The 18,211-nt window shown below is 34.6% G+C and overlaps 1 protein-coding gene across 3 annotated transcripts in view; it reads right to left on the bottom strand.

Moving 5' to 3' along the window:
* The window catches only part of DIAPH2 (diaphanous related formin 2), a 157,116-nt gene that overhangs the window by 23,015 nt on the left and 115,890 nt on the right, over nucleotides 1–18,211 (bottom strand). For all 3 annotated transcript variants that reach the window (XM_090150285.1, XM_090150286.1, XM_090150287.1), the window contains 2 exons: nucleotides 17,782–17,917; nucleotides 10,112–10,201 (listed from right to left, as the gene is read on the bottom strand). In XM_090150285.1, the coding sequence (XP_090006411.1) occupies nucleotides 10,112–10,201; nucleotides 17,782–17,917 (226 nt within the window). The remainder of the gene's footprint in view (nucleotides 1–10,111; nucleotides 10,202–17,781; nucleotides 17,918–18,211) is intronic.

The raw sequence follows: 18,211 nt of genomic DNA, 5'->3' as shown, positions 1-18,211 counted from the left end.
AACTGCTAGAATTAGAGCAAGGGAGAGAACTGCTAGAATTAGAGCAAGGGACACTGACAAACATGACAAGGATCATCTGTACTACAAATCAGCAAATGAGAATCACACACTGAGAAATACATATGATTATATTTCTGATGGAAGCATATGGATCAGTAAGGGAGGATAGTTCTGTTTGCATTTTGAGGATGTATAAAAAAGTTTCTGCCTTAATTTATGCTGTTTGAAAGGCCTGAACTACTTTTCAAAACTTTATCCTTCAAAGCATTCTTAATATTCAAAAAGACCCTGCTAATTAACTCCTAAAACTATCTCAATTCTAACCTGCTTCTCCTGCTCCTTAGAAAAGTTTTAATTACACAGATTAAGCACTGGGATTCCAGCTGTCACCTTCCAATAGCTTTCTTCCTTTTAAAATAAGGTGCTTTTGTGCTGATCTCTCCTTTGCTTTGAGAAGAGCTTTGGACAGGTTGTTTTTATGGTTTAGAAATTCCATGTGACTATTAAAAAGGATGTGACAGTCTGGAAAGCACATTTAACCAGTTACAGAACACTGCTTTCTTCTGAAATGTTATGACAGCTGGCCATCAGAGTAGGTTTTGCCCAACACAGCCAATTATTTGGATACTTAAGTGATACAGACCCTAACTTACTTTCAGCTGAAGGACGGATTGAATGACCTCCACAGAGGTTGCTTCCAGACCAGACTTTTATTTGATCCTAAGAGCATACGCATCAGATCACAAAATACTGCCACTGCAGTTCTATCCCCACTTTCTGTATTAACATTCAGTGGAAAAGAGTCAGAAGAAAATTGTTTCATAGGATCAGTGGACTTTTATCAATGCATTCACAACCACCACTGCTGTATGAATAAAGTACAATGGGAGAAACTCCATGAAAATGTCAGTGGAAATAAGTCATTTTGACTTTTCCCACTGCTCAGGGCTTCCTGGGTCAGGCCACGGGACAGGATCTGCATAAGCATATATCTGCATATAAACATACATAGTGCGATAGTTGCTTCAATATTCCTCTTACAGACACAGTTTTTTAGCCAGGATGCTGAGCACAGGCTCTACTTCCTGGATTTCCTGTGGTCCTAACCCAAGTGCAAGTGATGGTATCACTAGATATGCCTGATAAGTAGGCACATGCAATTAGTGAAGGAATGATACTGACCAACTGATAATAATTAGAATAAAAGCAACTACAAATCACTGGGCAGGAAAACACTATTAATACAGCAGTTCACATGAAATTTGAAGTAAATATCTTCTAACAAAAATCAGATTACTATATTTTAATCAAGATCTATTTATATTTCCAACAATAGCTCTGAGTTGCAAGCTCTGATAAACCAGTGATATTCTGTATGCTCAAGAAATAACTAAATTTCTCTTATGCGTAAAAAGGAGAATTCACACATTCTGGACTATCATAAAATTCATCTGGATTTTAGATCCTGGCTAACTCAACACTGATGTATAACTGACCAACTTAGGTTAATCCAGGTACTGTCTTATGCAGCTCAGTATGCTCCCTGCCATCACCTCCTGGCTGTCTGTATGAATTTCTTGCAACTAAAACAGAGCTCTTCATTTCTCACTTGTCCCACCTTCCTTGCAACACAATTTCTGGCTCCTTGCACACCCCACCATCAGGCAACATCACAATGCAGCTTTCACTAAGACCTGTAAGCCAAACCTTCAGACTAATTACAAGTCATGGCTCCTTTGTGCAGTGATACCAACTACATACCCCTGGATCCTGCTGAACACGACCTTACACTGCCTTACAAAACCTTAATTCTTTCATGCATTATCATCCTCCTTCAATCAACTACAGACATTCACAAGACAGGTTGAAGAAAAATAAAGCAATAAGCTTTCCTGAGCTAGAACTTTTTCTTCTTTGTCAGAAAATATGCAAAGACCAGGGAGAAAGATGTAAAGGGAAATATATCCAGGAAAAGAAGAAAAAAAAGTGACTGAGGATGAGAAGTAATATTTATATGTGGACTGGATCAGCATACTTACTCTCTCCTACTATCTAATTCAAACTTTTTTTTTTGCATACATCTTTACTGTTAAATTTGATTTACTTCTTTGTTGTACATAAAAGATTAAGACTGAATACAAAGAGTTCAGCAAAGTTGACAGATCACATTTATTTTCACAAGTAAATAAGCATCCCTCAAAAGACAACTTGTTCTGGTTACAATTTCCTATTTTGATAGCTCACGTCTTTAATCTGGCTTTGTTTGGTTCTTTAAATCAATGGCAGGGTACACAGTTGAGCTAGCAGTTGCGATTAAGAGGTCAAACATTGAATTCAGTAGTTTTTTTTAAATCTACTTCTTTCCTCAAGTAGCAGTTCAGTGTCTTAAGTTATTCATATCAGCAGGGGGCTATGAGTGAACACTACCCCCTAGTCAAAAATACAGAGACAAGCTTCATTATCATCTATTGATTGAAGTAAGCAAACTCAATAGGAGCTCAGATAATCCAAACACATAAATATTGCCTTTTGAATTCAATAATTGTCTTCTTTCCTTTCTTCTGAATCATCAATTCCTCTTTGAAAACCTTCAAAAAAAGTAAGTTGCTTTTTTTTTTTTCCCTTAATTTACTTTTTGGGGGAACCTCTTTTGTTCTTACACAAAAAAAAAAAGCAGCAAAAAGGTACTCCCATGGATAGAGTCCGTTAAAAATCAGATTATTTCCACAGCATTCTCCTATTATTCACCTGCCAGTAAAATATGTACACTCATTGTCTCTGCTTGAATGCCTATTTTTATCTGACTGAGGCTATATGGTCATTTTTGTATTTATTACTGAGTTGTTTTTTCCCCTTCTTCTAAAGCATGTTTTTCTGTTCTCAAAAACTGGGCCACATGCCTCTGAGGAGAAAGTAGTGCATTATTTCATTCCCACCTTTTCTTCTTTTTTGGCATCTCTGAGGCCTGCTATGCCCAGAAGTGCTTCCACTCAAGCTGGACCATCAAATCAATTATCACAGCAGTCTGCTTTCTAAATATGAATGGCAATGAATGACAACAGGCAAGGCGAACTTTCAGCTTTGATTTGTCATTGGTAATGTAAATTTTTTTGTTTTGTTTTATAGATGTTTGTTGCAGTGGTAATTTGACCAACTCTTCCCCCTGCTGTCTGCAACTGCACTGTGTGATCTTGATATGAAAAGCTTCACCTTTTCTAAGTCAAAGACACAAAGAAGGAGAAATAGGGGATAGGGAGCCATTATGAATACAGATTCCCTCTTTCTGATACCGTCTTACTAAAATCATTACTGTCAATGAAAAAAATGCACCATAAAATTCTTTTTACCTTTTCTTTTTACTCTTTACCTTTTTACCTTTTCATTTCTAAGAGTCCACAATTTCAAGATGCAGTTGTTTTGAACTGTCATTCCACCATTTAACATCAGAGCTCCATTCTCAGTAACAAGCTTTTTTATTTCAGTTAGAGTTAGCGTGGCCTCGTGACAGTACTAAAAGATTAACTACTGCATAAAAAGCATGCATATATAAGATCTAAAGTACAAGACAGTATGAGCCAACCAACAGTAAGTTAGAAAATAATGTCTTACTCCTTACTTAGTGTTTTGCAATCACAGTTTGAAATTGATAGTTTTTCCAAAGACTCACTATTCTCTTCATAAAAGAATTAAACTTTGAGACAAAGATTAAAAGTAATTTTTGTTTTTTCATTCATTAACAAAACTGATTCAAGAGAATTCTATGAAAAGCCTGAATTATGTTTGGAGAATGGATTACATACTATGGAAGTGGATTTTAGACAGCAACTGGGACACATTCAGAGTAATTGGAAGTGAATTCACCTGAAAGTTTTCTTTTTTGCCAGAATTTATAATCTGATAACCATTATGGGAAAGACTGTATTGCCTATTCTAGGAGAAAACAATTTCAGCCAAGGATGTACTAATTCATTTCAGAAGTCATAGACACAAATGAAACTCAAACTTTTACTTAAGTTCTTCCAAAAAATCTTTGGATTACAAATCAGCAGTAATGTTCTCAAAAAAAGGGAGGTTTAATGGTACCACCTAGTGGTATCCATGGACCATATGAGTCCATCATATGGATGAGTACTAGGAAAGCTTTCTACAAGCTTTTGCTGAATCCTAGAACTGTTCGTGATTTCTTCTGAGCCCTGGTTTTACATACATTTATTACTTTAGGGCTGAAGAAGGCAGCAGTCTCTTATTTTCCTTTTTTTTCCCCACCCCCTGCATGGTATTCAAGCCTTATGCAAAACAGATTAACTGACTACAAAAATAGGAATTTCATTTCTTTTCTCTATGGCTGTGGAGCAAGTTCATTCTGAACAAGAAGTTTCCATGTGCCAGTTGTGAATTATGCTTCATAAGATAAATAACTAGTCAAGAGTGAAGAGATGAGCTGCTTTGGAGCACATCCTCAGGCCTGATGGGCTGACTACCTGTCAGACAATGTTGAAAGTAGGATTATGTCTGAAAAGGTTGACATACCACAGATTTCTCTCTCTAAATCAAACACTTACTGTTTAGTTAAACTCAGTGAACTTTAACTAATTAGATCATCAATATGGTAAATTTGTATTGATGCTTTTCAGAAGGCTAAACCAAGAGTCTGTATTACATACTTTTAATTTGAAATATATTTCAAGCTATTATATTTTTTCCAGAATTTTGGACCAAAAAAAAAAAAAAAAAAGCAAATGCAGTCTTAATTCTAATTGTTTGAGACCAAACATAAAACAGACTACATTAAAAAAAAAAAAGCTAACAAAAAAGATATAGAAACAAGAATTTTATTGCACTGGAATGGAGAGTGGAAATCAAAGTCCTATGTACATCTTACTCTCTCACATTTTTTTTCATTTTATATCAAGTACTGAACTGATAAAAAATATCATCACATACATATTCAAGTCCACAAGAGAAATTTGGGGAAAAAAAACTAAAATCATGAAAGCTAAAACTTTAGGAGAATCAGACAATTTTTAAAAAACAAAACCTGTTCACAATGACATAAAACCTTGTTTTGTTGGAATACGGCATAGACAAGAAAATGCAGAAAATGCCAAAAAAACCCAACAAATGTTCTGAACTTTGTAACCATAGGGAAGCTGTTACAACTGTCTTGGGACTTTTCTGACTATCTTTTCTTCATTGTTACTGACTTGTGAAACAGGAACTCTAAGAGCAGCAGAGAATACAACCGGTGAGGTGCAGATGCTTTCTGTTAAGCAGAGAAAGCTCCAAGATTGCACTTGATACAAAAAATGTCATGGGAAATATTTGTCCAATTTAAGAGTTCCACATCTCTAAAGACTAACAAAATACTATTTGTTTATTCCTAAGAGTACAGACAGGAGTAGAAAGTATACAGTCTCCAGATCTCTTTCAGAAAAAAATATTTTCAAGATAAAGACAACCTCATTTCTCCTATCACAAACAACAATGCTTAAGCGCAGTGTTGTTAGGAGCATAAAGGTCACTCCAGAGCAAAAGCATCATAACTTGCACGCACACTGTGAAGATAAGGATGTATTTGCCTGACAACAATTACCTGTCTTTCAAGTACCTAGTTCTACTGTTTATTACCACTTCAGATCACATCACCTCAAAACCTATATCAGTACATCTACCAAAGTTGTGAACTGCATTTTAGATAAATATACCAGAGAGCTTTTAGTATTTCAGCGTCTCATACAATCTTCTACAGAATGCCTGCTGTTAGTTATATTTTGAGGGAAGCTTTGGAAAAAAAAAAAAAACACCCCCAAAAATCAACAATGTCAGATTAGATCGCCTGTAGACTGCAATTAATTTACTGCATTAAGTTTGCAGTAATGTTTAGAAATAGGTGAAATCCTGACCTCACTTATTTGATTACAAAACCAGTGACAATTTGCAATTAATTTGAATAGTTACCTGTTTCTGCAAGTGCACACTGTTACTGGAACTGCAATTTTTTCTTTCTTGTTTTCAGACTGCACGTAGTAAGATTACATTTTTTTCGTTACCAGCAGAAGTCTGATGTTTTAGGGAAAGATATCTCTGTATCTTACAATCTTTATTACCTCTGTATTTTATAACTAGAATAATCACCATAAGTGATGAACTGATGTTTTACCATGGGCACTGTCTCACGAGCCACCAATGATATGAATGTATTTCAAAGATTTTCAAAACAAAACAAGAAAATTCAGTATAAATCCTTGAGGAAGATCAGTTCCTGAAGAAACACTGTCAATTTGATTTTTTTGAATCTATTATGTTATTGTAGAAATCTGTTCATTTGAAATACAGAGAAACCTGCACAATAGACATTCTCCCTATTTCAGTTTGATGTACTTCTTGTTCTAAGCTAATTTTGTAGGAAAAGATACAGAAAATCCACTCCAGTAACATTCATGAAGTTATAGGCACACAGACATTATTATACAATTTTGTACACCACATTTAAACAGAATCATTTTCAACAAGATAAGAAATCCCTAATGCATTAAAAGAAAATGTTTAAGAAAATAGAGAAATCACACACACAAAAAAAAGAAAAGCAAAAAGATCATAGCTCCAACTTGAGAAATACCGGCATCTTTTTTTTTTCTTAGGCATTCATCTAGAATACACTGCACAGTATGCACACTGTATTTAAATTACAACTAATATCTAAGGTCCTCTTCTTCTGCAGTACAGTTTTCAAAGGACTAAGCAAAACCAACTCTTTCAAGGTTTGTTTCTTTTTTAAAAAAACTAACAAACAAATTAGTATACCACTCATTCTAAGACTTGGAATTTTATTTCCTCAAAATATATTTCTATTATAATTATCTTGCACCTATTTTTACTCATCATTAAAAGTAACTTCAATCTACTGGTAGCAGCCTTTACTCCTTTACAAGGGCATTCAACCTGAGGCAATCCAGCAAAACATTTTTACTGATTAACTAGCACTGATTTTTAGGATGCAAAACTAATTCCTCAACTACATATATTACCAACTAAACAGCTCAGCTATGTGACATTGCAGCAATAATATGCAATCATTACAGGAAGCACCTATGCTAGTTTCAGAACTGTAATGGAGACAATGACACGAAGCTGTGTTAAAAACATTGTCTGACTCCATAAGAAATGCACTACCCTCATGTTAGTCACAAAATGAAAGCAAGATATTGAATTAGTCATAAACTTAAAAATATACATCTTGCCAAAGATAAGTTCTTTCAGCATCAGTGTTGGTGTACACTGGTTTATGCAGACTGCAGAACTACAGCATTTGTTTACTCATCCATTAGATGATAGATGGGGAAAAGTGTCTGCCTCTCAAAAGATCTTTTAGATTTTTTTAACTAAAGAGAGAATACAACGAACACAGAGTAATACCACCACTACTACCACTATCCTCTTTTAATTCTGTTACTTGTTTGACTTCAGAACAAAATATTGGAAGAGAATGAATTCACTAAACTTCTTTGCATTTAAAATGTTTAGAAATTATCAGAAATGAAAAATGAAAGAGTACGGTTTTGGGGCAAAAAAATACTTCAGAAGTACTCTAACTGAACAAGTTACTGAAAAAAAGCACTAGGACAAAGATGCTACAGTATGTTTAAATCAACTCTTTTAAATTAAAAAAAATCAGGGACTTAAATGGAAATAAATGAAGAAAACATAAGAGTATTAAGAATAAAATTAGATTTCTTCAATTATACTGTCAGGTCCACATGAAGTGTACCCCACCCTGTACTTTTGGTGGACCGTTCCCAACACTTCTAGAAAGTTCATCTAGACTGTTTCTCCAGCAGGGACTGTTACCCTCTATCTCTGTTGCAGGATGTTCTGGTGTAGATTCTTAAATAAACATGTCTAAAAAGATTTAAAAAACAACAAAAAAGTGAAAAGAGCCATGGCAATGAGATTCTAGCTTCTCACACAGGGACATATTTCCTAAGTACACATCTCTGCCTACTAGCCAGCATTAACCAAACACTTGTTTTTGGTATGCTGACCCAGGAGTGTAATTTTCTCCTGATTGTGCAACAATAATTTTAAAATTTCTCTGCTTCGTTCTGTTACATTATAGTCAGTAGGATGAATACTAGTTTTGCATAAAGCAAACTATTTAAAGTAAACCGTTACAGTTAAGATATCAGCCACTATAAAGAAACTATGATGGTCTCTGTGCTGTGGTTACAGGTCTGTCAAATTCTAAAATATGTGCCTGTAACAGGATGGAACAGACAATACTTTATCTACAAAATAACCATTTTGAAATAGATATATGTCAGTTTAATTAACCTGCTGCGAAATCATACATTGCAACAATTATTTTTCACCTCTTTCCTTCATATTCATTATATGTATATTAAAATAATAAAGCCAGTGTGCATTACTTCACTAATGCTAGAGTAGAAAAAAGTCTAATATTCCAATCTCCAAATGCAAATTAAGCTAGCTTTGCATATAATCATTTCACTCATTAGTACTCATGCTGTTGGTAAGTGAGCACACAAGTATTCTTTGTATGCAAAAGTAGTTTCTCTATAGCATCTAGGTGCTATAATTGTCTTTTTCTTTTGTCCTCTCCTTTGCTTACATAACTTCTAGATTGGAACCTGCATGTTTCCAAATCCCATGAGTAAATTTATTAATAGCTTCCATCAGGTTCTTGTCTGGGACTAACATTTATTGTCTCCTTTTAGACATTCCTGCAAAATTTCACGTAATACTTTTGGCCACTTGAAAGACTGACAGTTGCCCAGAGCATGAAAATGGATTATCTAGGTCTTTTCCCCTAAGTTCCCTAGGTCTATCAAACACCTCAGCCAGACCCCACTAGAATACAAACTGACACAATGAAAAAAAATCACACAATCACAGTATAAAGCAACTATGTATCAAAAGAGAAATAAAAGGTACTTTTAAGTAGCTCTGCCCAGTATAGTGTCAGAGGTGTCTCTGCTTCCAGACCTAGGGTTAGTCATCTTGTTGGCTTTCTCAGCTTCTGTAGATTTTGTGCAATCTCTGGGAAATTTCTTGGTCGCCACTGGGTAACAGATTTCTCCCCAAGCCAAAATGCAGAGGTAACATCTCTTACATAGATATTTCTCAAGACACAGAAAAATATATTTTGCAGTTCTGAGAGCAAAAGCATGCTCTGAATTAAGAATGATGGTGGAACAGTAGCAGAATTCGTTTATGGCTATAAGCAAATTAGGAACTTTCTTTTCACAGTATTAGGCATGTGGCAAGTATTTTATTCCAAATTATACAATCTTTATCATATGTAAGAAAGCAGTAGAATTTGCTTCTGCAGCTCCTTAAAAAATATAAAAAGAAATTCGCCAACACAGATCTAAACCTAGCTGATTCATAAAATAGAAATATGTATCCAGTGTAATTATTTGAGTCTATAACAAATAACTAATTTTCAACTATGATTTAAGATGGTTTTGTTTTATTTATTTATTTTTTTTTAAACTCTAAGACATTTTGAATGAAAAACTGGAAAACAGTTTATAGATGTCTAAAAACTACATGTAACTAACATACTATAAGGGAAAAGAGAAAACTCAGCAGTTATTCAACTCTCTCTCAAATTTTCTCAAAAACAAACCTGCAGGATGCAATAATTGTTTGTTCAGAGTACATTTAGGGTACATTAGCTTCCTCAAGAAAGAAATTCTACTCTATTGTAATTTGACCTTAATGACTACACCCAGTACATCCTCCAACAAAATTGGAAAAATCTAAGACTACTGCTTGAAAATGATGATCAGCTACGAGCCCACACTTGAACTATAAGAAATTAATTTTTTTCACAGCACCGCCCACAATTAATTTTACTTCTGTTTTTAAATATCAGGACAAATATGCAGTTCTAAATGATATATCTAACATACCGGGAACTCGTTATATTTTAGAGCTTATTCTTACCTGAAGATTGAGCTACAAACTTAAAAATCTACAATCACAAAGGTGAAGTCTGCTGAGTTTTCACATTGGCTCAATGCTTTTCCATGAGAACTGTTTGCAAGCTGTTGTGAGTTTGTAACTAAGTTTTTAGAAAGCATCTTACCTCGTGGTACACGCTTCCTGCGATCTCTGAATGCAGCTCCTGACTGCAAGGCCTCGAGGAGACTATCCATCACTCCCGTCTCATCGCCTTCTGAGAATAGGAGGAAAATATTAATCTCAATGCAATTGAAATAAGATTGTAAAAAAAAAAAAAAAAGAAAAATGGTATCATTTCTAAGTTACACTTCCAAATAACAGACATACGTTTTAACGTAATGGATGCTGTCAGTTCTTTAGTTATCACTACCTAGCTTGTGTATGATGCTTTATTAAGCAAAATTTATACAATCCTACTTCTCTTTTAACTTAAAGACATGTTATCTTATGCATTATTGATGACATCTTCAGCACACAGACAGTCAGCTGCTGGTAAATGACTGCTGTTTCACTGCTAAAATACTTGTAAGACTTCCCTGAAGTAGAAACTGGTCACTTGCTTGATTTATGCAATGTACACGGAAAACCTGATGAAACTGAATGCCATGAAGTTACGTGTTGTAGTACTCCACATATTTTTGTGTTGCCTTCTATTTTTATGGTGCACTGAATCCTTATGATACACTAGAATACATATGTCCCTTCTACTACATGGCTACAAATAAGTAAATAAACAACAAAGACAAAAAAAGTCATGCAGAGAAAGAAGGAGCTGCAACACTTAAAAAGAACTCTACTTCTACTAAATCATCCTCTTTGTGTAACGTTGTTGTTTTATGCATCTCTATCACTGCCACTCCCTCCAAGCTTACAGGGTGCTTTTGAAGCCCCACACTTCACGGAGTATTATGAAAAATTGGGCAGAAAGATTTTTTTTAAAATGCATTTAAGTCTCCCTTAACATTTCAGAAATAGAGGTCAAAGAACAGCAATTTTACAATACAACTGATGAATACTTCCTGCTCACATCTGTATTACAACCCAAAACTAAAAAATAGATTAAACCCAGCTGATAGGTGGGCATTTTGTTCATGTCTCCCAGACTTTAAGCTAATAGAGATTTCACAATCACAAGGTGAGCAGCTCATTATTTTATGCAAAAGACTTGCATTACAGTAAAACACTTCTGACTTGCACAAAGTGTAGGAGGTTAAAAGTACATTCAGGCTCTCAAGTGTTTAAGTTTAAAAGCAGTAAATTAATGCAAAACGTATTCTCTCTAGTTCTGTTACAATTAGATTTATTAGACTAAATCTAGACCTGATATAAGAGCATGCAAATTCTAAATGATTACCTGGTTCCAACTTCTACATTATGATCAACAGTATAATTACTCAGTAAATTTAAATTATATATCAATGTAATTTAAACCACTACATATAATATGCCACACACAAAGCTATCTTCAATGTCAGATGCGTGGAAGGAGAGCAAGAGTAGCAAACAGAAAACAGAAATACCAGGTTTAATTTCATTTCTTCTGAAACCCTTAAAAAAAAAATAAGCTTATGCAAAATGAATAAGTAAATTAGCTTCTCTTCGTTCACGCTCAACCACAGAAGGCCAAACCTTATATAAAGCACACACCATAATTATCTTTGTGTGCCTCACATTACAGATGCTCATTTATTGATACATTGTTAGTTCTGCATTAAATTTATTGTCTGAATCAAAGATCCGTGAACACCCTTTGACCAAACTAATATACTCCAAGTTGGTCTGAAAAATTTAATGAACATTAAATATGATTGTAATACAAGTTCTTGAATTAGTTCATGGGATAACAGAATCATAGGATGGCTTTGGGTTGGAAGGAACTTTAAAGATCATCTAGTTCATTAGAATATTTTATGTGTAGAAAAATAACAATATCATTCAATTTTCATTTAAAAATTGGCAGAATTTATAAAAGATCCTTCAATACTTCATAGATGTTTATGCAGCCTTCCACATTTTCTGCTGAGTGTGTCATTCTACCTGCTAATTACTGCAACTGCTAAAAAACACCTTATTTTTGGAATATCAAATTCAAAGAGACATGAACTAAGGAAGCTCTGAAACATACTGTTGAGATTTTTAACTCTTCACACAGTATACTAGTTCTGATCTCACTGCCACATCTCAATCAAAGCTGTGGAGTGATTAACTGGAAACTGGACAAGGTGTTGCATTTTTAGTCAGCCTTCATTAAAATTCATATATAAGAGGATTCGATAGAAGTTTCAGACTTGATCCATAATTCTTGCCAAGATACTTCACATATTACCAGTTATCTCTTTGATTTACTTTTTTTTTTTAATACTTCCTATAGTAATTTGTAATCCTTCACCAGCCCCTAGGCCCACTTTCTATTTCAACAGAGTTCCTCTGAAACAGAGAAACCATCTCAGCTTGGAGATGAAGACAAAGCATTTCCATTTGCTACTACTGCTAGTGTCTTTTGTAATATGATCCTTAAAATAAGTTTACTGTCATTTTGGTCACTATTATGCTTCTTTACTGCTTCCTGACAATTCTTATCTAAACCTCCAAAAGAGATCGTAACATGCGTATCTGCCACAATTAAATGCAAAGTAATTTTCTTTCTTACTTATAGCTCATATCATTAAAGTTCACAAAAATATACAGATAAGCAATCATTCTTTTGTTAGCCTGAGAAGCAATAAAAGCTCCAGCTGAGCCAGACCAACGGGACGTTTTGGTTTTGAACTAACTGCTGCAAAAATATCATATTGTAAAAGTGAAATTTGTTTTGTCTATTGTAACCCATTCAGTTTTTAAAACTGTTCTTGCAATTAAGAGTGCTACAGACAGATCACGATAGAAAATATAGCAGTGCTCTGCTGAGAGATTATGAACCAAGAGTGACAACTGCACACAAAATCAGAGCTCTTACATAAGAATGGAACTTTACATAAGAATGGGGATTACATATTTAAACTCGATTGCCTTTGCTTCAGTAGATGTTCTTGGACTTCCTGTTGTAGGGCAGTTGTTTAAGTGACTTGACTAACTCTGGACAACAGACTATAGAAAGCACTCAACTTGCAATCATAACAGATCTCAGTCCCTGCATCCAAAACACGGCCCACCCTCCTGCCTATTTGATTTCTTTAGTTCACATTCATGGCAACTGCTCTGAAGTGAAAAACTTCAAGATCCCCTGGGAACACATTCTTGTTTCTCAAGTGTTTCCTTTGATTTGTTCACAATGACTAGGTGAAGATTACTAAGGGGATGCCCACATATTTTACTTTTTTTCTCTCATGTTTGGGCCCTTAATAGGAGAGTCTGGTTAAATACCTTGTTAGGTAATGCATACTGCCTACCTACCTTCTTTTCCAGGTGGTTTCAAAATTATACTTCTAATCAAATCTTGCACTATAATGTACTAATTTGAATTTTAGTACATCTATCGAGACACATTTCAATAGCAGAACCACCAAAATGGTTCACTGCTCTTTTACAAGTCAAATGTAAGTTCTGTGAAACAAACTTTGAAACAAAAGACTTTTTACTCAGAATTACTATCAGAATTCTAAATTGCAAGATATTCACTTAAAAAGGTCAATTTTCAACATCTTTTGACAAATGTGTCTGGTGTTTTCATATATTTGCATTTTATTCTTTTGCTATAATCATTTTGCAAGCATAAATAAGTATCTTCAGGAAGCAACCTTTCTCAGCATTTTCCACTGTAATACGATCGCATGATTGGTTATTTACTTTTTAATTAAAAGGAGAGCAATTTAGGACAGTACAACTGATAAGTGGGCCTATATCTCATGTCAGTTTACACAAGTCAAATTCTCACTTACATACCAATTAAGCTTATTTATGATAATCTGACCTCAGGCTTATGTAAAGTTAATAGAATGGGAAAAATGTACTTTGTTGTACTGTTAAGTTAATAACAAATGGTTTTGACAAGCACTCACTTTTACTTTCAGAAAATGTTATAATGGTTAAGGTCTATCTGAGGAGGAATATATTTAATTGAAATGCATCAGCAGTATCCCCTTGGATTCATTCTGAATGGACTTTTGCCCCTTGTGAAGGATGATTTTCACAAGCACACACACACAAAAAGGCTTTAGAGTGTATTGGTTAAATCACTGATAGGAAGACATTGCCTCTATATGGGAAGGAGAGGACTGTGTAGCTACAAAATATACAAGAAAGAGGGCCAAATGACACTTAGAACAATTAAAAATATCTACAACTAAATTACATGGCTGTTTAAAAGGTTACAGTATAAGTAACTTTTAATTATAATTAGCAGATACACAAGACACAGCACACACTCCTCAGTTCTTTTATAATCAGAAAATCACTCTAAAAAATGGTGAACAAAACTCAAATTGTCGGGACGAAACCAGTCTTGGGACTACATCTGGATAGAGGTGGATTTCTTACATGTTCTTGTCCATTTTTTTGTGTGTGTTTTGTTCCCCAGCTATTTTAAATTAATTGTAATCTCCTTCAATTAATATGTAAAATAACCCCAATATCTACTACTCTTTCGATCAACCTTGTACTCATCAATATCACAAAAATTTTCAGATTTCATTGCCAGTACAAGAAATAAACAACATTGGTCACAAATTCATTTTGGAACGACAATTACAAAAGCAAATACTGAACAAAGGGACCTCTCTGTGATAGGTAACAAAATATTCATCTAAACATTGAAAAACAGGTACAATGGACAGGACATAATCGCCCATCATACTGCCTTTAGAGAAAAACTCACAAAAGCTACCTTAAACCTAAGATGCTGCACTGTGTAAACCAGCTCATTTGTATGGATATTCATCCCTATTAATACCAAATCCATTGACTTAAACTCAAGAAGCAACTGTCATTAGAACTGAATTCAAAAAAGATAATAGGTTTTAGAGAGGTTTAATATTTATCTTTGATTAACTAAGAACTCACTTAACATTTCTGTATCCATTACTATGACTATAAGAAATAATATAAGTCAATATAATTGAGTTTTCTTGAAGCAAAGATAAAATGGATACATGCTGGATAAGTTCCTGTTCATTTTATTTCGGAAGGTATATGCAGAATTTGTCACCTACCAGTCTGTTTTGGGTTTTGTATAAAATACCTATATTTAGATACATGCATATCTTTTAAGATGCAGAATCACTTTAGCTTGTATCACGTTGTCCAGTGTAAATCACTTTGAAGCTTATATGTAGCTGAGAGATTTTCTATAATTTTACGTTTCTCTTCACACATTTTGGAATGTTTAGCAGGACTTGCAGCAATCAGTTGACATGGTATTTATAACGCACCTCAATTAGACTAGGTACTCCACAAAGCAGAAAGCACCAGCTAGCTGACCAACTTGGTCCTTGCAATGTTGTCAGTTTTTAAGCTAGGAATTACACAGGACAGTTCTCCATCCTGCCACACTGCAGCTTTCTGCTCTCTCACACCAAGAAAAAGAAAAGCAATTAATTTTGATCTTGGATGCTTCAGGGGCCACAAGAAAAAAAGCTGCATCTGCATTACAAGCTAAGAGCAAGTGCTTATAGAACTATACCACAAAAGGCTGGAAAATATAGAAAACTTACTACTCCGTCCTGAAATATATATATTTTTTTAAAATTCTTGAACATACAGCTAAAGAAATAAACTGATACACAGTTAGGTTAAAACACCCTTTGGGTGAAAATCACCTCATCAGAATGACAGCTTGAGAGGACATCTGCCTCCTTCCTCTAAATCTTTTGCATCACATTTGCTTAGGGAAATTTGTGATTGTTTATATAAGCAGGAATGAGGATACAGATGTAGGTATATCAAGGAAAATTAGATAATTGATAAAAAATTAACAGTATCAATATCCTGGAAACTAATGGAGATAAAGCTATCATCACACTCCAGTTCTCCTACCATGGAAATAGAGATGTAATATGCAAACCAGATATTTCCATATACCTCCTGTTAAATATTGGAAAAAAGCCCTATTTTATAAGTATTAAAATAACTTTGTCACCAAAGCGTTAGTAAGTTAAACAATAGTTTCCATGCCTTTGGTAACAATTTATTAATGTATCTGCCATTTCAATAATGAAGAATTATAACAAAATTAAACTTCAGTTTTATATATTGATAAAAAAGGATTTTAATGATGAAAAGCAACACATACTATCAGCATCCCAAGGCATCTATGTTGCTATCAAGCAGTCTATTCCTCACCTCCTAAAAATTAATATTTAGTCAGATATACTTTCACTGACTGAGCTGAAGCAACTTAAAAAGGTGTAGTTTTGATCAGTTAGTACAGCCCCTAAACACAGACAAGTTAACTGACAACACTGTCCAGGTAGGCTTCTCATTCTTTTCAACAGCTAGTAAAACATACTAGCATATAATATCTTCAGTGGTAGTTAAAACTAATCACTCTCAAGGAATCAAATGCCTTCAAGTATTGGTAGAGGAAAGAGCGATCAAGGTGTTTTTAGGATTTTCTCACTTCTTGGTATCACATCTACGAGATCAATGTTTCTACAACCAATGTCTGTACAGGTCACCTTACACACACATTCATTCAAACCACAGACTGAAGATTAAGCCTAATCAAAACAGACATTCTAGAGGACCATGGCTCTAATGTCAGGATGGAGAGGTTGGTGGCTTAACATTCCTTAAGAGCTGTCAACAGAAGTCAGATATTCACTTGTGATGGAAAATTTACTGATTTGTCTGAAATAATGGCAGTCTAATCACACATGACAACATAAGGTGTAGCATAAGTATTACATGTGTTTCTGCACTACTGCATTATCAGCAATTGAAATGGTTACCAGAACCTCAGCCTTCCTTAACTTAGACTGTGTGCAACTCCATTGCAATCCTTCAAAGTGTTCAAAGTGAGCCTGTTTACCTAGCCTAGTGCACTTGTCAGACTGTGCAATGTACATAACAGACAAGTTGTAGTTATGAACACTGCGTTTTACAGCTTGAACTGATCAGCAGCTTCACAGCAGCACACAGACTCATATAAACAGAACTGCAGCCTAAAGTAATCTCCTGTACAAATCAACCTACAGTTTTAATACCTCTGCTTTGTTCTAGAGACAGAGACACAACTTGGTGGAAATCTGCAAACTACAACTATCAGGGCCTCCTCATTGCTCCTGCTTTCTTATTTTTTTCCTTTGTAGCCTCACACAAAATACAATTTCCTCACAGCTCACAAGCTCAACACTTCACATTTTATCATGCTGAAATGCCACTCTCTACTTATGCACTCTCTGAGCTCAATCAGATTTTCTAGCTCATAACAGGACTGTTGGGAGAACATCCATTGCAACACAGAGCCTTCAAACTCAAAAAGAAATATGTTAATTGCCACAATATCTTGATTATAAAGATGTTTACAGAATGAGATTAACAACAAAGCAAGTAAGATACTGCTTCTTGGAAAGAAATCCATATGAAAAAAATCAATTAACCGCAACAAAAGGAAAACAAGCCAATAATTCACAGTAAAATGGCTCGAAAGGAACATTACACATTAAATGACAAGTGGTAGAACCGTAAGATCAGGTAGGCCAAAATAAAACACAGTTTTTACTGAAAAAATTAACCTTTCTTTCCTGCTTACGAAACAGACAGCAAGTATTTTTCTTACTGATCTGGAACAGTCTTCAGTTTGTTACTCCCCTCTTTTTTTTCTTTTAACAAATTGCTGTACTAAAAATGATGCCTTACCTTTGTTCATATCGAGCAGCCGTTGCTTCTTTCTCTGTCTCTCCAGCCTCTCTTGCTCAGCCTTTTCTCTTGCCAATTTGGCTCTCTTCATTTTTTCTTCCAGTTCTTTTCTTTTGTTGTTTTCTTTTAACGCCTCCTGCATTAAATAAAATGAACACAGGATTCTAAATTCCAAGGAAGACTAGAAAAAATAGCAAAAATAGCTTTGCTCACACAGGTATTCTATTCATTCTGTAGGTGAAAAAATAAAAACTAAAAATTCCAAGCATGGTCAGAAATCTTCAAGAGAACACAATTTACCACACTATTTATACATATTAGCATTATTATTCAAAAGTATAAAAAACGAAATAGCTTTGCATTTTGGGTGAATGAAAAGTTCCAGAAAACTGACAGCATCAACATGGTTTTGTTTGGTTGGCTGGTTTGG

Source organism: Phasianus colchicus, chromosome 14, assembly GCF_987193195.1.
Source record: "Phasianus colchicus chromosome 14, bPhaCol1.hap1.1, whole genome shotgun sequence".
Classification (NCBI taxonomy): domain Eukaryota; kingdom Metazoa; phylum Chordata; class Aves; order Galliformes; family Phasianidae; genus Phasianus; species Phasianus colchicus.
The sequence above is the reverse complement of the archived record's forward strand: the minus strand, read 5'-3'. Positions and strand labels throughout refer to the sequence as shown.